Source organism: Ctenopharyngodon idella, chromosome 18, assembly GCF_019924925.1.
Source record: "Ctenopharyngodon idella isolate HZGC_01 chromosome 18, HZGC01, whole genome shotgun sequence".
Taxonomy (NCBI): Eukaryota; Metazoa; Chordata; class Actinopteri; order Cypriniformes; family Xenocyprididae; genus Ctenopharyngodon; species Ctenopharyngodon idella.
In genome coordinates, this window is record NC_067237.1 from 16,718,589 (window position 1) to 16,743,696 (window position 25,108).

The 25,108-nt window shown below is 37.8% G+C and overlaps 1 protein-coding gene across 3 annotated transcripts in view; it reads left to right on the plus strand.

The window, feature by feature from the left end:
• Window positions 1-261: 261 nt before the first annotated feature.
• Window positions 262-25,108, plus strand: part of lekr1 (leucine, glutamate and lysine rich 1) — a 208,141-nt gene continuing 183,294 nt past the window's right edge. For all 3 annotated transcript variants that reach the window (XR_007926205.1, XM_051870470.1, XM_051870471.1), the window contains exons 1-3: window positions 262-401; window positions 1,446-1,528; window positions 14,622-14,836. Coding sequence is in view for 2 of the 3 variants with exons in the window: in XM_051870470.1 (XP_051726430.1) it covers window positions 398-401; window positions 1,446-1,528; window positions 14,622-14,836 (302 nt within the window). In the remaining variant the exon portion in view is untranslated. The remainder of the gene's footprint in view (window positions 402-1,445; window positions 1,529-14,621; window positions 14,837-25,108) is intronic.

Sequence of the window (25,108 nt, forward strand, 5' to 3'; positions counted from 1 at the left end):
TTATTTTTATCACACACATCCTCGCTATTCTGCTGTAAATGCGGATCAACCATCACGAAGGCACAGTCGAGCTAATCTGCATTTATAGACATGATTCACGATTCACTAGATCTAATTAACCCATACTGTGTCAAAGAAGCGAAACATGGGCACGACGACGTCTAAGGAGGATCCTTAAATAAATGCAGTTCTGTTAGTGCGTGGGTTGGGTAAATGAATCACTCTCTCGCGCTCTGAGAATACTCCGCATTCTGGTCTCTACGCTGTTTGCGTAGAAACCTGCGTTGTCGTTATAGTGACTGCGCAACGCTCAAGTTTCACTTTTGAGGCGTGCTTTTCACGCGCATTGATTTATACGACTTGAGTTTAACCGTTTTTGTAGCAAACGGACAAAATAATGGGTATGTAAATACTTTTTACATGTAGTTATACTTTTTAAATTTGAGTCTTTTCACTAAACCGTTGAAAGCAAGCAGAAATGTCACCAAAATATGAAAGTTTTAAAGTTCGAGCTAGCGTGTTTTGTTATGCATCGTTGCTAATCTGTTTATGTGGATTTAAAATGAAAACAAAATGACAGCTAACGCTGCCGTATTAAAAGCCAAATGTTTCGAAAGGATGAAATGAGACTCTGGTTGAGATGAATAGATAGATAGATAGATAGATAGATGAATATATAATATTCTATAATATTCATATTCATTGTTTATGTGTGACAGTGTTAATTTAGTATCGATGAGATGCTATTATAGTTTTTATTAATATTTTAATTATTTTTTTATTTTTATATTTTCCGTTTTAATTTTAATATTAAAGTTTTCTTCATTTCGTTGTGTTTTTGTCATGTTTAGATGTCTTAGATGTCATTTCAAGATGTCTATGTAGTTTTAATAATTTTTTTTTTTTTTCACTTTTTTACTTATTGTAGTAGTTCTTTTTAAACTAAATGAAAATTGTTGCCCAGACAACTAGCTGGAATAATATATATATATATATATATATATATATATATATATATATATATATATATATATATATATATATGAGTATAAAAGAGTATGTGTAGTTTTAGTTAAAGGGTTAGTTCACCCAAAACCTTCGTTGATCTTCGGAACACAAATTAAGATATTTTTGTTTAAATCCGATGGCTCCGTGAGGCCTACATAGGGAGCAATGACATTTCCTCTCTCAAGATCCATAAAGGTACTAAAAACATATTTAAATCAGTTCATGTGAGTACAGTGGTTCAATATTAATATTATAAAGCGACGAGAATATTTTTGGTGTGCCAAAAAAACACAAAATAACGACTTATTTCGTGATGGCCGATTTCAAAACACTGCTTCAGGAAGATTCGGAGCATTATAGCAATACAGCAATATTTGTATTATAGTATCTCTATCAGTAAATTCAGTAACATTAGCATTTTTTTCTTCTGCCTATAGAGAAGATCCCTAGGGAGACGGCTGATAAAGAGGAAATGGAGATACACACCCCCTCATACCCCCTACCCCTGGAAATACAGCAGGTAAATAACATTAATTTCACAGATTTTACACCCCTGCTGTGCAGGTGTAATTGCACAGGTTCTCAGTTTTGTCGCTATTATATTCCATCATAATCACAGACACTTCTCATCTCTGCGTGATAGAGAGGGAAGTTTGATATTTTGTGATCCGATCCTCTGGGGCAGCTGGCGAGAGATATGAGATCAGCATTCATTCTGTCTGATTTATCAGGTGCCTTTGTGTCCTAAAGAGGTCATGTTACGCTGGCTCGTTCAAAATGGTATATTATCAAAACCTACTTTGTTGTAGTAAAAACATTCACACTTTCTATATTTCCCTTTTTCTGCCTAGCTATTTCTCTTACAACTCCAAAACAGGTCTACTTGTTAAACCAGTTTACTATTTTTATTCCAGTATTTAATGCATAAAAGTTTGCCAGGGTGAAAGTTTTGGTCGATCAACAGGTTTTGAAATGCCAATTGTTTTATTTTCTCGTTTAAAGGGGTCATGACATGAGAAATCAAATTTGCCTTGAACATTTGACATATACGAGGTCTTTGTACCATTAAAACATCCTGCAAGTTTCATAGCTTAACTCATCCTCCTCATTATAAACAAAGCATTTATTTAATCAAGCTCCAAAAACGGGAGGGATTTGTGACGTCACACGGGCAAATACATTTGCATATGACTTCCTCAAGAGCAAGACATCGATGAATAATTATATCATCGCACCATAGGCCACGCCCACTGGCATTCAGTCGCTTAACGGCTAACATTTGCCTACAATGGATGTGAGCGTCGCGTCCAAAGCAAATAGAAGCCATTATAATCACTGATGCTGTCTACACTAGATACAGTATATAGATAGAGCTGCATGATTAATCGTTAAAAGATCTCGATCTTGATTCAAACACCCGCACGATTTTATTCTTAAATGACAGCGATTTACCTGTGTCTATTAAGCCTTTGACAAGTACGATCGCAGCGAACATTCAGATCTGTGTTTGTGCTGTCTTTTCAACCACACACAGTATCATTATTTCTGTCTTACAATAATTCAAATCATCACAGAAGTACTGGGGTAAAAGTTTATAGTTCAGATATAAACACTGATGTCTACGGCAGTGATGAAAATAGACTAATCACCTTTGGAAAGTAGCTTGTCGCTTCAAATAAAGTATCAATTACATCGTTACACCAGTAGGTGGCGACAAGTGACTGTTAAAAATGTTTGTGTCATTAAATCATTCACTCAAGAGATTCGTTTAAAAACGCTGATTCATCCAGTAATGAAACAAGTGAAATCTTTATGAATGAGTCATTGAATCATTCATTCAAACTGTTAAATATTTTTTAAATAGACTGCAGCAATTAACATTTTGTCAGAACCTTAAGTAAATTTCATGTTATTTTGTCTATTCGTGGGAGAATCGTGATCCATGTTTTAAACAAAAAAATGTGTGATTCTCAATTAATCTATAATTGTGCAGATCTACATACAGATGCGTGTTCAGTTTCTGACACACTCCACGCACTATGTTTGTTCGGAGCATTTGACTGAAGATGTTTTGTAAACGAGGCACATTGTAATGAAGAGTTTGCAAAGAAACTTTTGTTGAAAGATGAAGCAGCAACTGTATTGGATCTGACAGCAGCTGAATCACAAACTTTGTAAGTAAACAATTTCAAAATGCTTTGTCTGTAAATGACGGTTTTATATGGATAGTATTTTCAAAACACTTGTGTGCAATAGCGAGTGAGCGTTGACACTGTTTCCTTTGCAATGACGTTTGCCAATCATAACAGTGCCCGTTTACTGACAAGCCTTAAAGGAGTCGCACCTTAAAAATGGATAATTTCAGACAGAGGGTCAGAATGAAGGTTGAAAATGATCTTTTTTCCACATTTATATATATATATATATATATACTGTGTATATATATATATATATATATATATATATATAGTATATGTGTGTTTTGTGCAAAAAACTTGATTAACATTATAAGTGAACCTCAACCTCAAGGAACATATTAAAATAATAAAAATGTCAATTTTAAAGTAAAAATACAAAAAGCCTTTTTATTTAAAGCCTTATGTGGACATTTAAATGGACTGTCTATCAAGAAGATCACAGCTATTTATATGCATAAGGTTATTTTTGCTCTCTGGTTCCACAAAGGAACTGAAACTCGGTCACTGAGATACCTAACCTACGCTGACCATGTTTAACTCAGAAGATAAAAGTGAAATTTTTTTAAGTCACATGTACACATTGTCCTAAGATGCCCTCAGTTTATGCAACGTCTTTACATAGGGAGGATCCCAATTAAATGAACACCTTATGCTATTGTTTTCTGCAGCCCAGATTCATTGCGTGCCACCCACAGGTTGAACACAAGGTCAAAAATGGCTTCAAGCTATTATCCTTGGGCTATAAACAACTAATTTAATTATTTTTATATGACTTGTAAATATGAAGTTTCAGATATCAAACAAAAATTATAAAGTACATCTGACTTTTAACAAACAGATATACACCAACACTAACTTCTCTCTCTTAGGAATTTCTGATTGAATTCCCTTCCTGTTTTTTCCTTTCTGGCTTTAACCCACATCCGCCTGTTTTATAATGTTCAGCCTTTTCACTATTCATTTTTGATGTTAGCGTGGCAAGTGGCTCCACTGTGACAAGAGAAATGATGGAGATCCCACTGAGTCTCACTATGGTGCCTCTCTCTAGCTCTGCTTCTCACTAAATAATGAATGGGACAAAAACCAGCCACATTTTTCTACCTTGGGAGACATGGGGGGATAATGGCGGCACATGTCGCGTGTTCAAAGGCATGATAGTATCCTCAGCTCCCTCCGCTGCTCAGCTTCCATACACAAACAACACGTTCTCTCGCCTCTCACCTGTCTCTGCTGTGCATCTTGGGCTGGGTCAAAAAACTAACTCATCTACTGCAAAATGCAAGTATATTTTGGTATATTGTGTGACTAACTTGTGAGTTAATAGCTGGTAACTTTATCAGGAACTGCAGTATAAAGCATGTGGTTGAAATGGCAAGAATGATGTTCTACTTTTACCTTAGTGGAAAATTTGACATCAGAGTTTTATTGAGGATGTCTTAAGATTTTTTTTTCTTCCATCCCGAACTCCATATGGCGACACATACGTGAACTATTACTCCCTTAAAGCCACCAATACGTGAGTTTAAATGTTTTTATTAGAGGAAGTCTTTCACATAGAGACTGGCTCAGACTTTCACAAGTCTCTGAGTCAAGTCTCAAAACCTTTATGGTAATAGTTTTCCCAGTTTTTGTTCTGGAAAAAAGGATTTCCTTATTCATTAAGTCATGCATACACTATCAATAAAATGTTGTTTTTGTTGTTGTTGAAAGAAACCAGTACTTTTATTCAGCAATGATGCATTAAATTGATCAAAAGTGACAGTAAAGACATTTATAATTATATAAAGATTTTAATTTCAAATAAATGCTGATCTTTTGAACTTTCTATTACTCAAAAAATATTTCAGCTTTGCCATCACAAAAATAAATTGCATTTCAAAATACTTGAAATACATTATTTTAAACTGGTATAATATTTCACAGTATTATTTATCAAAATAAATGGTGAGCATAAGGGACTTCTTTTAAAGTCCCCCTGTAGTCAATAATTTTATCCCTTAAAACTCTTCTTTGATCACCAAAATGACATATTTAAATGTTTTTTCTTGTGAATTAAAAATTCGTCATACCTTCAAATAGCTTGAATGTAACTCTACACCCTTGCTTCGTTTAGTATACGCGGATCTATGAATATGCTAATTAGCCCCGCCTCCACTCACTCGCACGAGCTCAGAGATCCACTCAGTCAACTTAATGAGGTAAACGCTGCACAATTGTATCGCTTTTTACAATGTTGGACACATAACGGTAATTAATATGATTAACCATTTGCTTGACTGCTTATCAAACAGCTAATAATGTGTTGCTAATTTTACACAAACCATGTTCCTGTTTGCAAGTCAGACAGTTGCCTTCTAATGATCAATATCCTTAGAAATGCTTTGAACACCTTAGAACGTCAGTGGAGAAAGGCATCATAATATCATAATATACATCATACAACCGCTATATTGCTAAATCTACCCGATTTTTCATATCAACAGAAAAATATACCGGGATAACCTTCTCTTGAGACTCCCTGCTTCAGATCGGTCATGGTTAATGATATGCCAAAAGCCCGCTGGCACATTGACGTGATTGGTTACAAGGTAGTTTGTGACGTCACAAACACCAGCGATTTCAAACCGCGTTTTTGAAACTGTCTTTAGATCACTGCAGTTTTAAAGAGAAAATACTCAGCAATGGTGTTGACTTGGTTTGTCTGAAAGCATATTAAAAACACCACATAGACATATAAACAACTTTAAAAACTTGATTTTCACCACAGGGGGTCTTTGAAAACATTTAAAAAATGAACCCCAAACTTTTGAATGTTGTATATCTAAAATATCAATGTTTTAAATGTTTTAGAGAACATTTACCTAAAATATATGATACTGCGAGTGATACGATGGCCTCTGCATTGGTATGTAGATGAATATATATTCATCTATATAACAATGCAATATTTTTTATTAAGGAACTGAATTTATATAAATATTAATATATATTTTAAATGAAAGTACACTTAAATGTAATAAATGTTAATGGCTTGCAAATTTTCTCAACTCTCCCTCCGTTTGCAGGTGTAAATTTGTATCCTGTTCGCATTGGCGAAGTAGAATGTATAGATTATGGATGAGTTGTGAGCTGAAAATTCCTCCTTTATAACTCAAAGCTTCAGTGAAAAAAGCCGTAGCAAAAAAAAGAAGCGTTCTTATTTCTCTCCCATAAGAACAATGGAAGACAACGCTCCACCCCCATCACTTCCAGCTTGTTTGTCTCTGTGTGCGTTGGGCTGTAGATCAACATGCGGGCAAAGGTGATTCTTCCCAGCCACTGCCCTTCTTCTCCCTCCACGCGAGGAAGTGTGCGTGAAGGCGGAAGAGGAATGAGGGAATTGGGAGAACTCATCCAGGCGTCAAATTCACCCATGAGTGCTGAAGGCCATCGTCTGCCCCCTCTTTGCCCCAAGTCCTATAGTCTACACCCCCTTCCCCAATTCCCCTGTCAACGGCCATCCTGCTGTCATGTAATGTGTTGGCACTGTGGGTCCAGATGAGAATCTCAGCATTGGCTCATGGTACAGTGAGCACCACGGGGGGTCTTTATCTCCATGAAAATCCACAAAGCTGCAGTCACGAACCGTCCTCTCATTCACGTGCTCCACTCACAAACACCCACACACTTGCTTTGAAACATACTGTAATTTAGGGATATTAAGGAAAAATCAAGGAGAAATTCCTTAGCCGCTTACTCTTTTTACGTGATCAGCAGTGTCCGAGGCTATTTCATGGCTAGTAGGAGATGAGAGAAGATCAAATACAAAGGAAATGAGAGGCAGAAATTGACACTGGAACCAGTTCTGGAGTCTTAAAGGGATAATTCACCCCTCCCAAAAAATTTAATTCTTTTATATTTACTCACTGTCATGGCGTTTCAAACATGGCTGTAAACACTGTAGACACTGAGGGGGACAAGTCCCCCCCAAATTATCAGATGTGGCCAAATTGTCCCCTGCCAAATATTTGATGTTCTTGCAGCTGCTCTTCTGCACTCCATTACACACCGATCTGTTTGTTGTTAGGATAAAAAAAAATGTAAAGGTAGGATAGGCAATTTCAGAGAGACTTTTTTAATATTTAGACAACTTCTATTATTGATTGGAGATAGGATATGAAGAGAGTTTCAACCAGTATAACAAAACGTGTTTATGAAAAACATTGCCTACCTTAGGTTTAAAAGTAAAATTTTTAGGCTCTTTTTCCTAACAGCTCAATAATTACAAAATATCAACTACAAAATATAAACTTCAATATTTTAAAAAAATATTTTACAATATAATTGTTTATCAATTGATGGTAATATCCAGTGACTATCCATTTTATAATTATCCATTAAATTTAGCAGTTATGAACTGAAAATATAGACTTTTTTTATGAGATTAATATAATAAATTATTGAATGTATGTGACAAGAATCGTCAACAGAGCGGTTTGCGACATATTAGGCGTTCGATTAACAATGCAGGATTTTAATCAACACACACACACGCACAAAAAAGTAGGTTTTCTCTTACCCAAATTTTTATTTTTTTAGTTGGACACAAAAGTAGAATTGTGATATTATGAAGCTCTTACATACATTGTTTATTTCATAGATTATAGTCAAACTCAAACTCCAAAAACATCATAAAAGATATAATATGACGATATGCTTATAGTCTTGAAGCTATATGACAGCTTTATGAGATGAACAGCCAGAATTAGTTTATTTACTTATAATTTTACCATTGCAGTGAGCAAAAACTAAAGAATTTTTGGTGAAATTTTAATGCTGCATAACATACTGTAGTCATATTGTTGATTAAATTACACAGACAATTTCAGGCGTAGTTCTGTCATGTTTCAAACGTCTAAAACCTTTGCTTGTGTCCCAACTCAACTCTACCATCACAAAAAAGGATTTTAATGCATAAGTATTAGAGGAAATTCATAACAGGTTTCTTTGTGTAGTGGTTGGAGGGGGATTGTTAATTTGCCGAGGTTTTGGGGGTATGTTGCGTGCCTGTAACACTGACCCACTTCTGACACCGGATTTAATGGGGGTAGATGAGAAGAGGGGTGGGGTGGGTAGAAAAAAGATTAGGGGTCTGTTTTTAAAGACCATGGCATGTAAACTGTTCTTGCCTACCCGGTGTGCATAAGACGATAACCTCTGATGCTTGATGATGGCAAAAAGATTCCATTTAAATTAATTATTGCTCTTTCCTTGATAAGACCTCTGCTGTTATTTTCAGCCCCCCTGCAATGTGTCATATGTTTAATTCATTTTTCCTAGGGAACTGTGGCAAGTGCCATCATATCAATTAAAAAGACATAAAATAGGCTTATTTTGGCTTTGATATGACCTTAAAGGGACAGTTCACCCAAAAATGAAAATGCTGTCATCATTTACTCACCCTCAAGTTGTTCCAAACCTGTACGAGTTTCTTTCTCCTGTTGAACACAAAAGAAGATATTTTAAAGAATGTTGGTAACCATTGACTTCCATAGTATTTTTTTTTTCCTACTCTGAAAGTCAATGGGTGCCATCAACTGTCTGCTTACCCACATTCTTTAAAATATCTTCTTTTGTGTTCAACAGAAGAACGATTTGGAACTACTTGAGGGTGAGTAAATGATGACAACATTTTCATTTTTGAGTGAACTATCCCTTTAAGTGGGAAGTGTGTAATTTCTGCTAAACTAGCAGCATTAAAAGGAATTGCAGTCTATTTGTTTTAGTGTTTACAACAACATTGGTATAATTTGGGATGACCTATTTGTCAGATAATAGAAAAAAAGGGCTTGTCTGAAGTCATTATTTTTGCAATTCTCTTTAGTGCCGCTAATAACACTAGTCATTTGACTTCCCATACTATTTTAAAATTTCTCACCGGCATAACCTCTCAGTCAAATACATATGGAAGCTTGTTTCCGCCACTTAATAAAAAAATAAAAAAAGGTAATTGCCACTTTTTATCTCACAATTCTGACTTTTCTCTCGCAGTTGCTAGTTTTTAATCACACAATTGCGAGTTTTTAAGGGGAGACACTACAGGCAAAAACACTGTTTTTTCAGGCACCTGTCAATTTTGAGATTTTGCACTTTTTGGCTTTTTATAAAGTGTTTTTTCAGACTGGTGGAAAGAAAACATCCAAAATACACTTTTAAGTGTATATTTTATAGCACTTTATCTATTTGCATCTATAGATTTCAATTACAGTAAATATCTTTAAAAGCCGTTTTCTCAAAATGAGTTTTTTCTCCTGCTCTGAGTCAGAAATCTCCACTTCAGCAGAACTTACATACACCAAACTTCACAGTTTTATTCCTATCTATATTCTGAAGGTTTTTACAGAGGCATTTGTTTATATATAATTTGCCTTTTATACAACATTTTATTCCTAAAAAATGGTGAAAATAATTTTTTTTCTGGCTGTTGATAGTATTTTCTGATTTATGGAGTGATAAAAAGAGATATTCAAAATTCCCTCTGTAAAAACCTTTGAATTTAATTTGTCCAAAAAATTAAACAAGAATTTTGAACTTGATGTCATCCAATATTCAGATTTTTGTTCTAGAAATGTATGCAAATTAGCGCATATTTAATTAGATAACGCCTCATTTGCATATTTAAACATAACATTTGAACTTTATAACTCTCAATTCTGACTTTATAACTTGCTATTGTGAGTTTATATCACGCAATTGCGAGAAAAAAAGTCAGAATTGTGAGATAAAAAGTCACAATTTCCTTTTTTATTTTTGATGGTGGAAACCAGCTTCCATAAATACGTTTACTGAATCTGAAAGAGTGATTTCTTTTTCCTTTATCCATTAAAGGCTATATAAAATGAACTTTTATATTTTTCCCCTGAGAAGAGATGTAGAAGCATGGCCTTTCCTGTCTTGAAGTATCCATCCAGCTCAGTACAAGGGATGTGTGTAAGCATGTGTGTGAGGAGGCCAGTGTGTTTGAGCGCTAAGCGGATGTGTCAGTGCCAGGGGCAGAGGCCTCCCCGAGGGCCATCACTGTCACGGGAACACGTTCCTACTGGTGGCAGACATCGTCCCCTCAGGCCAGCATGTGCGTGTGTGTGTAAGCCTATGCATGCGTGCCTGTCTCTGAATGCGTGAGGGAGAGAGAGCGGGGGGATCAGGGCTTTCAGATTCCGTGCAAATGTCCACATTTCTCCGGGAGGCAGACAGTTGCGTGTGCATGTGTTTAGACAGTTAGGTAAGCAGGATCACAGACAGGCTTTAACTGAGACGGGGTCAAACTCGTAGAACCCAGTGTTGTATTTGTGTGTATGTGAAAACTCCAGCCATGATACAAGACACTGTATGATTGATTAAAGGAAAAATGGGAGAATGTAATGACTTGTTCATGATTCTACATGCTGGTCAGTCCTGAAAATAAACGACACTGAGTAAAGGAGTGAAAAAGACTGGTGAGAGATTGGATGATAGAAATGCAAATATATCATTTGGCTTCCCCACTCAGCAAGAACCTCTCTATCACTTCTCTTTTCACAAGCGCTATTATCAGAACAAGTCGCAGACCGTATAGCTTTACAGTAAAATGACTGGAACGCACAGCTGCAGGCCCGGCCATCATAAACACATGGTCTCTTACAGTAAGCGTAACAGAAACTGATGCTGATACAAAAAATGAAACTGCAGTGCCTGACCTTTTCTGTTAATTTCTGCTTGTAATCACAAATGTAAATGAAAGGGAAACACATCAGCTACATTGTGCTGTTCAGATCAAGGTTTAGTGGGCTTTTGGTGTGGCATTTGCGCTCTGACAGGTCTCGTTCATGCTGGGGAGGAGTGCCAAGGCTTGGTTGTTTGTCATTCTCAGAAGGTCTTTATAAAGCTGCCACTAGATTCAGTGAAGAGTGACGGTGTACAGAACTGACTGTGCAAATAAGATCTATGAAATATAATCAATGACTAATTTGCTCTCTCTGGACTCCTGGCGTTTGTGTGTGTGTGTGTACAGTAGGTACGGAAAGTATTCAGACCCCCTTAAATTTTTCACTCTTTGTTATATTGCAGCCATTTGCTAAAATCATTTAAGTTCATTTTTTTTCCTCATTAATGTACACACAGCACCCCATATTGACAGAAAAACACAGAATTGTTGACATTTTTGCAGATTTATTAAAAAAGAAAAACTGAAATATCACATGGTCCTAAGTATTCAGACCCTTTGCTGTGACACTCATATATTTAACTCAGGTGCTGTCCATTTCTTCTGATCATCCTTGAGATGGTTCTACACCTTCATTTGAGTCCAGCTGTGTTTGATTATACTGATTGGACTTGATTAGGAAAGCCACACACCTGTCTATATAAGACCTTACAGCTCACAGTGCATGTCAGAGCAAATGAGAATCATGAGGTCAAAGGAACTGCCTGAAGAGCTCAGAGACAAAGTGGCAGAGTGGCCCGACGGAAGCCTCTCCTCAGTGCAAGACACATGAAAGCCCGCATGGAGTTTACTAAGATGGTGAGAAATAAGATTCTCTGGTCTGATGAGGCCAAGATAGAACTTTTTGGCCTTAATTCTAAGCGGTATGTGTGGAGAAAACCAGGCACTGCTCATCACCTGTCCAATACAGTCCCAACAGTGAAGCATGGTGGTGGCAGCATCATGCTGTGGGGGTGTTTTTCAGCTGCAGGGACAGGACGACTGGTTGCAATCGAGGGAAAGATGAATGCGGCCAAGTACAGGGATATCCTGGACGAAAACCTTCTCCAGAGTGCTCAGGACCTCAGACTGGGCCGAAGGTTTACCTTCCAACAAGACAATGACCCTAAGCACACAGCTAAAATAACGAAGGAGTGGCTTCACAACAACTCTGTGACTGTTCTTGAATGGCCCAGCCAGAGCCCTGACTTAAACCCAATTGAGCATCTCTGGAGAGACCTAAAAATGGCTGTCCACCAACGTTTACCATCCAACCTGACAGAACTGGAGAGGATCTGCAAGGAGGAATGGCAGAGGTTCCCCAAATCCAGGTGTGAAAAACTTGTTGCATCTTTCCCAAAAAGACTCATGGCTGTATTAGATCAAAAGGGTGCTTCTACTAAATACTGAGCAAAGGGTCTGAATACTTAGGAACATGTGATATTTCAGTTTTTCTTTTTTAATAAATCTGCAAAAATGTCAACAATTCTGTGTTTTTCTGTAAATATGGGGTGCTGTGTGTACATTAATGAGGAAAAAAAAATGAACTTAAATAATTTTAGCAAATGGCTGCAATATAACAAAGAGTGAAAAATTTAAGGGGGTCTGAATACTTTCCGTTCCCACTGTATGTGCAGTGGCATTGCTAGATTTAATGATGGTAGGTGAGTAGATAGATGGATAGGAAGATGGGTGGATAGATGGTGAGATAGATGGTAGATGGATGAATGACAGGTAGGTAGGTAGATGGATTGATAATAGATAGATGATAGGTAGGTAGATAGATAGGTAGATAGGAAGGTGGGTAGATGGATGGATGATAGGTAGGTAGATAGAGGTTAGATGGATAAATGGATAGATGAATGGATGAAGGGAAGGTTGGTGGATGGATGGATGGATGGATGACAGATAGATGAATGGATGATTAATGTGTAGATGGGTTGATACATGGTTACATACATTGTGGGTAGACAGACAGACAGATAGATAGATGGGGAGATGGGTGGGTAGATGGGTAGATTGTAGGGGTGTGATGAGATAGCTCACAAGATGAGGCGAGACACGAGATTGAGTTCATGAGAATGAGAGAATGACGAGATTTTTGCACAGTATTTTTAAGAAATCCTCAATGACGAAATACATTACTAGATAAATAGTCTGCAGGTGGATTTGAAACGTTTTAACTAAACATCTAGTCATTTCAGTTCTACTTTCTGAGTATGAATTATCATATGCAGTAAAAGACAACAAACTCAACTGACAGGCTTCTTTCCTGTATGATTTCATATGAGTTTCTATAGACCTTAGAACTGTACATGATTTATGAGCTTCTTCAACTTTTGACCTTTCTAACTGAACTCATTTCCACAGATTGATCAACAGTATTTATAAAAATGAATAACACAGTTTTCTCTTAGTCTTATTAAGTGCAAACAATAAGGCCCTGTCCACACGGAGACGAGTTTAGCTGTATACGCAAAAATTTTGTATCGTATAGTTTAGTTCAGACGGATCCGGCGTTTTCAGAAGGTGAAACTGCTATTTTTTGAAACTGGGTCCCAGAAGGGATACATCTGAAAATGACGCCCTTGCGTTTTTGTGTGTACAGCCAATCTGTATATTTTGTGAAACAATGATGTCATCACCCCACGTGTTGACCCTAGTCAGACACCGCTAACAGCACAAAACAGCAACAACAACAATAGCGGACTACATGCTTGTGTTCGTGCCGCAGAATCTACTGAGCCTATTAGCTTTACTAAAATAAAGCTTTATTTCTAAGCTTTACTGAAGTTTGTATACAGCGCGCAAGCTTTATGCGCATGCTCCAAGTCTTATTCTCCATTTTTAGTGTATCCCTGTTGCAGAATTACAGCGCCACATACTGATCTGACATGTATACTACATCGTTTTGAGTCGGTTTCAGGGGTTTCGTGTGGACGCAGATATTACTTGAGACGAGGAAAAAAAAAGATCAGATAGGGAAAGCTCTGGCTTCGTGTGGATGTAGCCTAAGTGCAACCATAGTCAAAGTCATCAAATAGAGACCAAATTTTTCTTCAAATATGATACAGAGCTGAGAGATGGTTACAATTACACAGCCCAGCCTAAGATAGCTTTCATATTAGGAGATAATTTGCACACATCAGGGAGCCGCTTTCAAAATGCGGGGTATTGAAATCACGTTTGAATGCATTTTCGCGTTTTACTTTCGCTTTCAATTTCGCAATTGCGCGTACTCTGTGAATAGGGAGCAGCGGTGGCTGAGTGTGCATTCAACAAGATAAGACATTTGTCAGATGTTTAGGCTCTGCTGTGCAACGAATCCTCCGCCATGGTCTTGTCAGTCATCTCGTCACTTACTCTCATCACATGATCAGTGAACTCTGATTCCTGCTGCACTACACACGACTATGAAGCTCGTATTGGATGAGCTGGATGGAATTGAAGCGACTGTTATCCAACTAAACTAAATGATTTTTATTTCTATAAAAAGCAAAATGACAGTGGAGGCGTAATGTAAACATAGCGGTAGATATTCTATCCTAATTTCACCCTCACACTCTGTCATGGCAATATCGCGAGGCAGCTTTTCACCTTGACGAGAAATCTTGTCACCTCACAAGATCTCGTCACACTCCTGGTAGATAGATTTGTGATAGATCATCTGTGTTTATATTTGTGTTTGTGTTCAGATGGATCATTCAGAGAAGGCCTGTCGTTACTGTGGCGTGAGTTATTTGATCCTGCATGAGTTCCAGCGTCTGCAGGAGCGTTTGTGGGAAGTCGAGAGAGAGCTGGAGAAGGAGAGAGGAAGTGCGGAGAGAGAGAGAACCCTGAGAGAGGAGCTCCAGGAAGCCTACACTCATCTGGAGGATCTGAAAGCATCTGTGCTTCAACAGGAGGAAACGTGAGTCTCAGTCACAGTTCCATGCCTGCAAACATCTGATTATTCTCACATGAACATTTAACAGAATGTTTCATTTCATCTAGCAGATGTATTTTTAGGTCAGGGTGAATGTTTAAATTAGGCTTTAGTTTTGTGTATCAGCATTTGTCTTAAGTTCGGCCTGTTGCACACATACTGCATCTGTGGCTCATGAGATTCATTTTGGCATCCCAAAGTGTAATGTTTGTATTTTTTGTTTTGAGAGGTCAGTAAATCCCTGCTGAAAAATCCAGCATAAACCAGCATGAATTCCATGTAAGTCCAGGCTGGTTTATGCTGGTTAGAGCCGGTTATAGTACTGGTCTAGCTGGTGGATCAGGATAGTCATGCTGTTCTCAAGCAAAACTTGGTGTACCCAGCACTTCTACTTCCCATGCTGGGGACCAGCAATCTGTATCCCATGATGGACCCAGCATGCTAAACATACCTTATGCTGGTGACCAGCAATGCTGGATTTTTTAGCAGGCGTGAATTTTAAACCCAGGCTTGTTAAGGAGAGCTGTGCTTTGAGCCTACGATTTTCACTCATGACACTCCGGAATCATAGTGGGTTTTAGATGGGTACTTATCACTCACATTTTCTTCAGAAGGTGTAAAAATCTTCTATCTTTCGTCCCATTGCAGTAAACCATCTAAGAGACTTTATGGCAAAGAGAAAGACTAAATCTTACACCAAATCCCATCATCCCCTTAAAAGTGTAGTTAGATTCTATAACCTGTCAGTGCTGCAGAGGAACTATGATTTTATGCCACCGATTTTCCTCTTGCTCCTCATGGTGCTCTTTCTCACACAAGCTGCAAAGTTGTTAAGCACCCACAGGCCAAAATATATGAATTCACTAACAAAATTTTACACCCACTGCATAACATACATTTAGTCTTTCACTTCATACAGCATCCACCCACCTCTTACCCAGAGCGTTTATGGTGCTACAGTTTGGATTTACACGTCATCCTACCCAGTCAAACTAGTTAGTGAGTCAGATCATGACTGAAAACAAATTTTAGTATATAGTCATCTGGTTTATAAGCATATACAGTATCTAGTTAGGTCATGAAGCTCTAGATGGCGCAGACTTATTAGTTCTTAACTCAATTTGGTAGCAATCACATTGTTATCTACATAGTGCAGCTGATAGGTTGCTGTTGCATTTGCAGCCAATGAGCTGCGGCTAAACATTCAAACACTTGATAAATACCACATGTGCGTAAGTACCCTGCTCGTTCACGTTCACGGTCATTAGCATTCGGAAACGCCTCCAATTAACCATATATGGTGACAACACTTCCCTTTAAAAATCACGTGATTGTATTTTTTTCTCACCGCAATAATGATAGAGAGGACTCTGTCCAAGCAGATCAGCACGATCTTAGAAAACGCGCTCTCTGCCAAGTCTTCCAATAACGCAAGATAAGCTATTGCACTGGGACAAACATTTTTCACAGCTGTCTTTTATGGGGTTTGACACCAATTACGCATCATGTTTAAAACTAGACAAATTATAAATTGAGTGTTTTATAATTAAAGGAAACACAGGACATGTGTGGATTGCTTACTGTGACACTCTTAAATGCTTTTTATATGTAGTGTCGCTATTCTACCACTAGATTCTCTGCGTAAGCATGCTCAGAGGTGTGCTTATATTTACACACATTTCTACGTATAAGTACAGGTTGGTGAATCCCACACTTTGCGTGAAACTGTTCTTACGTACAAATCTGTCCGTACGCACATTTGATAAATGAGGGCCCTGAACTGAAAACTTTCTTGTTAGTCCAAAAATGGCCTTTATTGAAACCAAGCCCAGATTGAGACTGGTTGTGGAATGTGCCTATTTATTACGTCATAGAGAGGTGAAAGACCACCTCTGCAGAAGAAGATCAACGCCTACTTCTACATTGTTACCACTGTAGCCCCGCCCACTGATTCGCGCATGACAAGTAGTATGTAAATAACAGACGTGATGCTAACACTGGATCAAGCAACTGAGCAATAAACATGCCTTTGAAGAGTGCAAAATGTTGTGCAGTGTCAAGTTGTGGAAAACACAGTAGCTGCATTGGATTAGCAGAGAGCCTGAAATTAAAAATAAAAAATAAAAAACGATGCTGTGCCTTTTATATTGGATTCGACAGGAACAGCGCAACACACTTATGTGAGTAAAATTTTTTTTACTGTTTCACTTTTGCTTTGTTACAGATTGTTTGATATGTACTGAGTAGGTGTACATGTCTAACCAAAATCACCAGTTCTGATATGTAGTGATTCATGTGCGGTCAGATGTTCTTTGTCTCAAAATTGTTTATTTTCAGTATGTCAAACCAGTACCTAAGCGGTCAACTTCACATTGTTTCTCTTAGTAGGATGAAAATAATCTGTTATTCAAACTGTGATTATATATAGAAAATGGTCAAAGAACGCTCCCTTTACAATCACTGGAGCTGTCAATCAAACAGCGTGAGTTTATTAGTGACTGAGTTCAGTACTCCCGTTATATCCAACGAATCTATTAGTTAAATCGTGTTTGCACTGTTAGTGAAGATGAAAGCAAGATGTGCAGAAATTGAGTTGCAATGTTGAGATCACTGATTTCATGCGCTCAACAACATGTCTGTGATCGGCTACAGTGTTCATCACCGCAACCTTTTAATGCCACAATCTAAATATAATGCCATAGATCTAAACGTAATGCTATAATCAAAACTTTTCATGATTAGTTAACCTTGAGAGCTGTACTATTAAAAACATGCTAAAAGTTTTCAAGAGAGTAATACTTATGTTAGCCAATCACAGCAGTGGGCGTTTACACTGAAGTCTCACAGCAGACACGCCCCTTAAAAGAGAGCGTTCAAATCTGAGTCAGTAAAATCAGTGAAGGAAAAATGCCTTTTATTTCTAAATTATGACATTTTTTGATTTAAAAATCATACTAACATTATAAGTGCACCCCAGGAAACATTATAAAATAATAAAATAATGCAGTTAATGACCCCTTTAAAATCTCCGGGGGGTGCTTCAAGTACATATTTCGGCTCACAAAAACATTTGGGACCTTAGTGGCACCCCCTCATCACCAGGTCGGGGACTTCGGGCCTCTGATGATGGTGTGTGTATGAATGCACTTGTTAGTGTGATCAATATGTGTATATCTATTTGCGTATGTGTGAATAGTTCCTCGTGCTCTGAACTCTTTAGCTCTAGTTTCCCTCGTGAGTCACTGTGGGAGAGACGGGCATGCATGTGTTCTCTCTCCCAGCTGACGCGAATGCCAGGCATAATTATACCACCACAGCAATCAAAAATGAACCTCTCAACACCTACGCCTCCGCAACTTAGCACAGACAGAAATTCAGAGAATGAGGAGAGAGGTGCGAAGCGAGTGTGTGATTGTGGATCTTATTTCAGCGCTCCTTCCCACTGTTGCTGATAATAATAGCAGGTTGTGTTGTCCGTGTAAGCTCACGAGAAAAAACGAACAGCGCAGCAGTCGTGCTTCTAGATCGGCCCCCACCGATTCATTCACATCCAGCACATTCCAGTCCCGACACGACAGAGCAGCGGGCGTAAGCGTGTGTGTTTGGGTTGTGTGTTTGTTAGTGGCATGCGGTGGACTTCTGAAATGAGGACACAAGGTCACTTCTCTGCTTTTGGGCTTTTGAGCTGCATTTCAAAATCAATTCAAGCTCTTTATTGTCATTGCAAGATTTTTTTTGTACTCATTAAATGTAAATACATAATTATAGATTTATAGTTGTGTATATATATAAAAGTGTGTAATGTTGCTGTTAGAACAGGGTTTTTCCTGGCTCAAAATGAGGCGGAGGTGGTAAAATCCTGATCACGGCAGAAAAAAAACACTTTTACAAGCACGTATTTTAGGTATTTTAATATTAAGAGAATAAGATTTGTATTTTCAGAACACTATCATATATATCATACATTCTAAATGTAAATTCATTAATCTGGTGCACTTTGAGAGTTCAAAATTAAGAGCTCCAACCCATGTTTAGTGTGCAAATTGAACAAAGAAAAAGTCTTGTACCTCAACTTTAAAGGGGACTTTAGATTACATTTCCTTAAAGGGTTAGTTCACCCAAAAATGAAAATAACGTCATGTCGTTCTACACCCGTAAGACCTTCGTTCATCTTCAGAACACAAATTAATATATTGTTGATGAAATCCGATGGCTCAGTAAGGCCTGCATTGCCAGCAATGTTACTGCACCTCTCAAGATCCATAAAGGTACTAAAAACATATTTGAAACAGTTCATGTGCATTCAGTGGTTCTATCTTAATATTATAAAGCGACAAGAATATTTTTTGTGCGCAAAACGCACAAAAAGCATTCTTGTCGCTTTATAATATTAAGATAGAACCACTGAACTCACATGAACTGTTTTAAATATGTTTTTAGTAGCTTTATGGATCTTGAGAGTTTGAATGGGTTTACTCTCAGTAGAGGCCTCACTGAACCATCGGATTTCATCAACAATATCTTAATTTGTGTTCCGAAGATGAACGAAGGTCTTACGGGTGTTGAACGACATGAGGGTGAGTAATAAATTAAATTATTTTCATTTTTGGGTGAACTAACCCTTTAACAGCCTCTAAAAACAGGTTTTACTCCCTTCAAACTCACTGTTCACTGTTTCATTACATCATTGTTGAAAAAACACTCTTATCAGAATAATTTCTGTTAAGCTTGTGTATATTTTTAGTTAAAGCTGTTAAGTTTTTAAGCAATATCTCATGTGGGGTTTTTCCTTTGTGTTTTATATAATGACCACTAGAAGGTGCTCTAAGCATATGCTTTCCTTGATTGGTTTTCCCTTTCGTGCATTCTCGCAGAATGTCCTGAACGGCTCCGTTTGAGGCCAGCAAGTTGTAGTGCCGGAGTGAAAGCGATCTTTTCGGCACAGAACCCCATTTTCTGCAGTGGGGATGGGTGGAATGGTTCGAGAATGGACACAGGCCGGGAAGCCGCAATGGAACCGTGGTAAAGGGGTATCTGACTATGTGACTGCCTGTCTTGTTTTGTCAACACTCGAGAGCCGGAGGCGGCACGAAATTTGACGGAGGCGGCCACCTCGTAATTCTCTATGCAGGAAAAACCCTGTAGAATATAAACAACATCTGCAAAGTTACGAAGCTCAAAGTTCAAAGCAAAGGGAGATATTTTCTTTTAAAGAATTTGCTGTTTAAGGACTACAACAAACGGCTGGTAGAGACTACAATGAGCTTCTTCCTGGGTTAGTGACATCACTAACCCTAAAATTTACATAAACCCTGCCCTCGAGAACACACAACAAAGGGGGCGAGGCCATGTTGAACATGTTAGAGAAGAGGAAGTGTTGTTGTAGTAGAGTGTTGTTGCCATGCCGCCATTTTCCGCCGGACTGCTTCAAAAATGAGGGTCAATTCAATGCTGGATTTGCACAAAAGATTAACATGATGGCACATGCTCATAAAGTGAGCATGTGCCATGCATAAATTTATCCACTAACCATTCAGAAACATCCAGTTTCATTCTAAAAGTTGTAACTTCTTCCTGAGTCTCTCCATCAGTGTCGACTCCGGTTTGAACAATGTAAGGCTGAACACCGTTACTGACAATCATCATTTTGGCTGTGTGAGATTCTCCAGCTTTGTTGTTGTTGAGCAACCGAAGCATGAGCTGTTAAAGCTCCGCCCTCTTCTGGAAAGTGGGCTGGGAGCAGCAGCTCATTTGCATTTAAAGGGACACACACAAATAGGGACAAATTTGACAAGCTATAATAAATGATCTGTGGGGTATTTTGAGCTGAAACTTCACAGACACATTCTGGGGACACCAGAGACTTATATTACATCTTGTGAAAGGGGCATTATAGTTCTACTTTAACAGACTCTCACAAAGGTGACATTTCGAGCACACAGGCTCTTCATCAGACTGACCTTTTTGAGAGTCTGTTAATAAATTTCTATATTGCTGGAGCTGTGGTGTGCCGACATTACAGAATTTCCTGATTCCAGAGGATTCAGTAACTGAATGTTCTTCAGGGTTTACAGACTTGAAGCCCGTTCACACCAACAATGATAACTATAAAGATAACTATAACGGTAACTATATTAGTGTTCTATATTATCGTTCTGTTTATTCTAAAGCGTGTGCTTGTCTGCTGCTTTAAATGCTCAAGCTTGTTATAGCATGATTGATTCTGATTGGCTGTTAATGTTTTGTATCGTTCATCAGCTGGATAAAATCATTCAGTGATTTCAGTGATATTGTTTCTCTGTGCCGTTATCATTATAGTTGTGGTGTGAACTCTGCTATTCTTTAATATTAAGAACTATTTTTAGAGCTATATCTTAATCATAATCTGTACAGTTATCATCCTTGGTGTGAACATGTTCTTAGTCACAAAAGAATTTACATGACTTTTCCAGTCTTTTGTGATTACAGGACAAGCCTTTTTGTTTTTACACACAAATAGCTATTAATCTGCATTTCCATGATTTTTCCAGGTATAGAAAATCACACTTTAAAATAAATCCCTCACATATCCAGATTTTCCAAGACTGTGGAACCCTGGTGTCAATATGTTATTTATTACTTTTTTATTCAACATAAAATATTTTTCATATATTTGTTTACATTTTGTTAATAATTTCAAGTATTAATAAAATACAATACTGTAATACAGAACCAAGCTTATTTAATATAGCTTTTATTTATTACTACTAACTGTTGTTCAGCTGTTATTGTTACACACCACAGGTGTCATGACTCATGAAGGTCACAGGACCTTAAAAAGCCCAAAGTATACTTCACTTTTTACACATACATGTGGGTCAGTGCACAGTGCACGTGACACGAATTTCGTCATCAGAAGAGTGTGCGAGTACTGTACACGCACCACTGTATTTGTGTAATAACTCACTAAAAACACGCTCACTCACAGATAATTTCAAGTTCATTTTGACTCTGATGTGGTTAAAAGTGGCGATATCTAAGTAGGTGAGTTTTTAAGGCTGTAATTTTCATTAGTTTGAGACAGATTAGCACATCTGATGCAGGATGAGTCAGTCACAACCATGGCACTGCCTTCTTTAATGTGACTTGTCATATATTTTTTTTCTTTTGCACTCATTATCTTTTTTAAAGGAGCATTTCATTTGTATTTTGGAAGATTGCCTCCATTTTCCTACACCTAAAGCTTAATCATACCTGTATTAACAGCTCAAAACATGTATCACTGTGAAAAAAAAAAAAAAAAAAAATGGGGTTAGAGCTCAATATGCTGATGACAGACTTTTTTTTCTTTTTTGAAAACAGCTCTAGTCTTTCGGTTTGACTCAGACAGTTTTGCGACCTGCTAGTGAACCCTCTGAGGTGACGCAAAGCAGAACTCAAAGCTATGAAAGGAAGAGGCAGATGTGAGATGGCAGTAAATGGGTCGTGGGAGAGATGGCATGTGGTAGATTGTAGATATTTTAGTGGGCAACAACATCCGGGAGAGAGGTGTGAGAATGACAGAGACACGTTGCTTTGAAGAAGAGCATCCGCTAGGCTACAGTTCGTGCAGAATTATTAGGCATGTTGATTCTTACCAATTCCAAACCACATTAATCTTAATAACTACTATTAATTTTGTGTTTAATCATTTATAAGTGATATATAGTTGTTCATAGAGGCTGGAAATGAAAAAAGCCTTATATTCAGTTGTGTATAATTATTAGGTATGTTTTTTTACAGATAAAATGAGCCAAAAAAGAAAAGAGATTTAACTCAGACTAAAAAATCAAAAATTAATAAATGCCCATGAGAAGGATGCAATACTAATGCAGTACTAGAAACTGCAGTTAAAGCATGACCATTGGACAGTGAAATGCTCAGTGGGTCAGCAGGGTCAGACAGAAACAGGTGGAAAAGAAAAGACACATGTCAACTGCAAAAGAATTAAGAATTAAGTTGAAGAATTAAGTGTGAAACCATCAGGAACCCTTTAGTCTCCAGCGCCACCATTTTCCAGAACTGCAAACTACCTGGAGTCTCCAGAAGTGTAAGGTGTCAGGATCTCAGAGACTTAGGTTAGGTAAAGAATCCTAAAAATGTCCCACACTTAATAAGAATCACAAGCTGAAGTGTTGTAGAATACATGAATACTGTTTTTTTTTTATAGACTTCATAGACAGACAGATTGAGAGTGACTCTTGAAGGACCAGCACCACATCCTCTTGTACCACTGTTTGAAGAAGTCATCTTCCAGAATCTGGCAGTAAGTTTTGGAAGATCATTTTTAGGCCCCGTTTACACTAGTGCGTTTTCGTTTTAAAACGCACAAGTTTTGCTACAGTTATGCCTGTTGTTTACACTACGTTGGTGTTTTCGAACCTCGAAAACAGAGACTTTTGAAAATGCTGCAGACCCCATTTTAGTTTGAAAACACCGGGGTTGCATTTTAGTGTAAATGTACCAAACGGAGACTTTAAAAAAAAGTTGGCATGGCTGCCCCCGTTCACGAAAACGTACTAGTGTAAACAAGGCCTTAGTCCATCTCCTACCCTGAAGTCCGTTTAACAGAGATGGAGTAAGGCCTTGTTTACACTAGTACGTTTTCGTTTTAAAACAGCGTTTTAAAATGAAAACGATCCTCGTCTACACTGGCGTTTCCACAGCGTTTCAGAAACGCTCTCCGTCTACACAACATGACCGAAAACGCACGTCACATGACCATTCATGCACACTGGGTAAACATGGGTAAAAATTATCTTCCAAAACTTACAAGACTCACTCTCAATTGCATTAGTATTGCATCCTTCTCATGGGCATTTAATAATTTTTGACTTTTCAGTCCGAGTTAAATCTCTTTTTTGGCTTATTTTATCTGTAAAAGAAAACGTACCTAATAATTATACACACCTGTCTCTGTGATTTCCAGCCTCCATGAACAATTACATATCACATATAAATGATTAAATACAAAATTAATAGTAGTTATTAAGATTAATGTGGTATGGAAATGGTAAAAATATGATGAGAAAATCAACGTGCCTAATAATTCTGCCCGCATTGTATATGAATAAAACCGAATTCTGATGCAGGTTTTAGAATTACAGCTGCACAGGAAACTTTCAACCAAACAAAATAAAGTTAAAGGTGAAGTGTATCATTATTACACCACTATCATCCATAGCTTTTTTATGTGTGTCTGTGTGCGTGTGTGTGGCTTTCACAATGATATAGATTTATCGGGCAGACGGCACTGTGCTGGGTTTGGTGGATTTCACTTCCTCATAATGCATCACTCAGCTGTAGAGAATTTTAGATCTCAGTACGTCTTGCACGCATGTTTACCAAATGCTGTGTGTCTGTGGTGAGCCTGTATATGTGTAGCTACACCTCTGTCACTGTGAGGGTTAATGTGTTTGCATCAATGCGTATGTGTCACAGCCACCATATATGCACATCCACACGTAAAGCATGCAGGAACAGAGACACGCTATTTGCCTGTGGTTGGTGCAGGAAGTGGAAGAGGGCAGCATATAAGTGTGCTATTTTTCTCAGCATGCTTTTCTACACGAAACACAGACATTCTAATTACCATCTGAAATGTAATGAAAACAGTAAGCACAAGTGAATTGAGTGCTTACTTATTCAGATGGGATTTTGCACTTGTCATATCAAGATGCGAACATACTTTATATGGCGGTACATTATTTATATGCTAATGCATGTTTGCGAGGACTCGCAGTGATGGAAAAGGCTTTTGTTTTTGTGAAATTATGTCTGACAGCTTCAATTAGTTTTGAGATATGAATGTTGAAAGGGCCGAGCTTTGTTCTCACCTTAACTAATGGAGATCGACAGGCCAGCTGTGGTACCTGCTCTTCAAAAACCATCCTAAAATATTCAGATTTGTGTATTTTTTGTTTTTTTATTATTATTATTGTTAAAATAATGCAGGTTTTCCTTTTTTTTTTTTTTACCTCATTTGCTTTGTATGTGGTTGTCAAGCCAGCGTGCAGTGAAGCAGTTCCTGTTTTCTGTCTGCGTGAGTTCAGACAGAGGTCACACAATGGCTTCTTTCATTATTGATAAGTGGTTCCCTTAGTCGTTTGAGTGTGTGAATTTAAATGACCCCCTGGGTCTCCCTGTAGGGCTTAAGTAAGACCTCATCAGCGTCATATCATTAATGGAGCTCTAAACAATCTTAAACCCCGACTCATCAGTATCCATGTCAGATTTCCA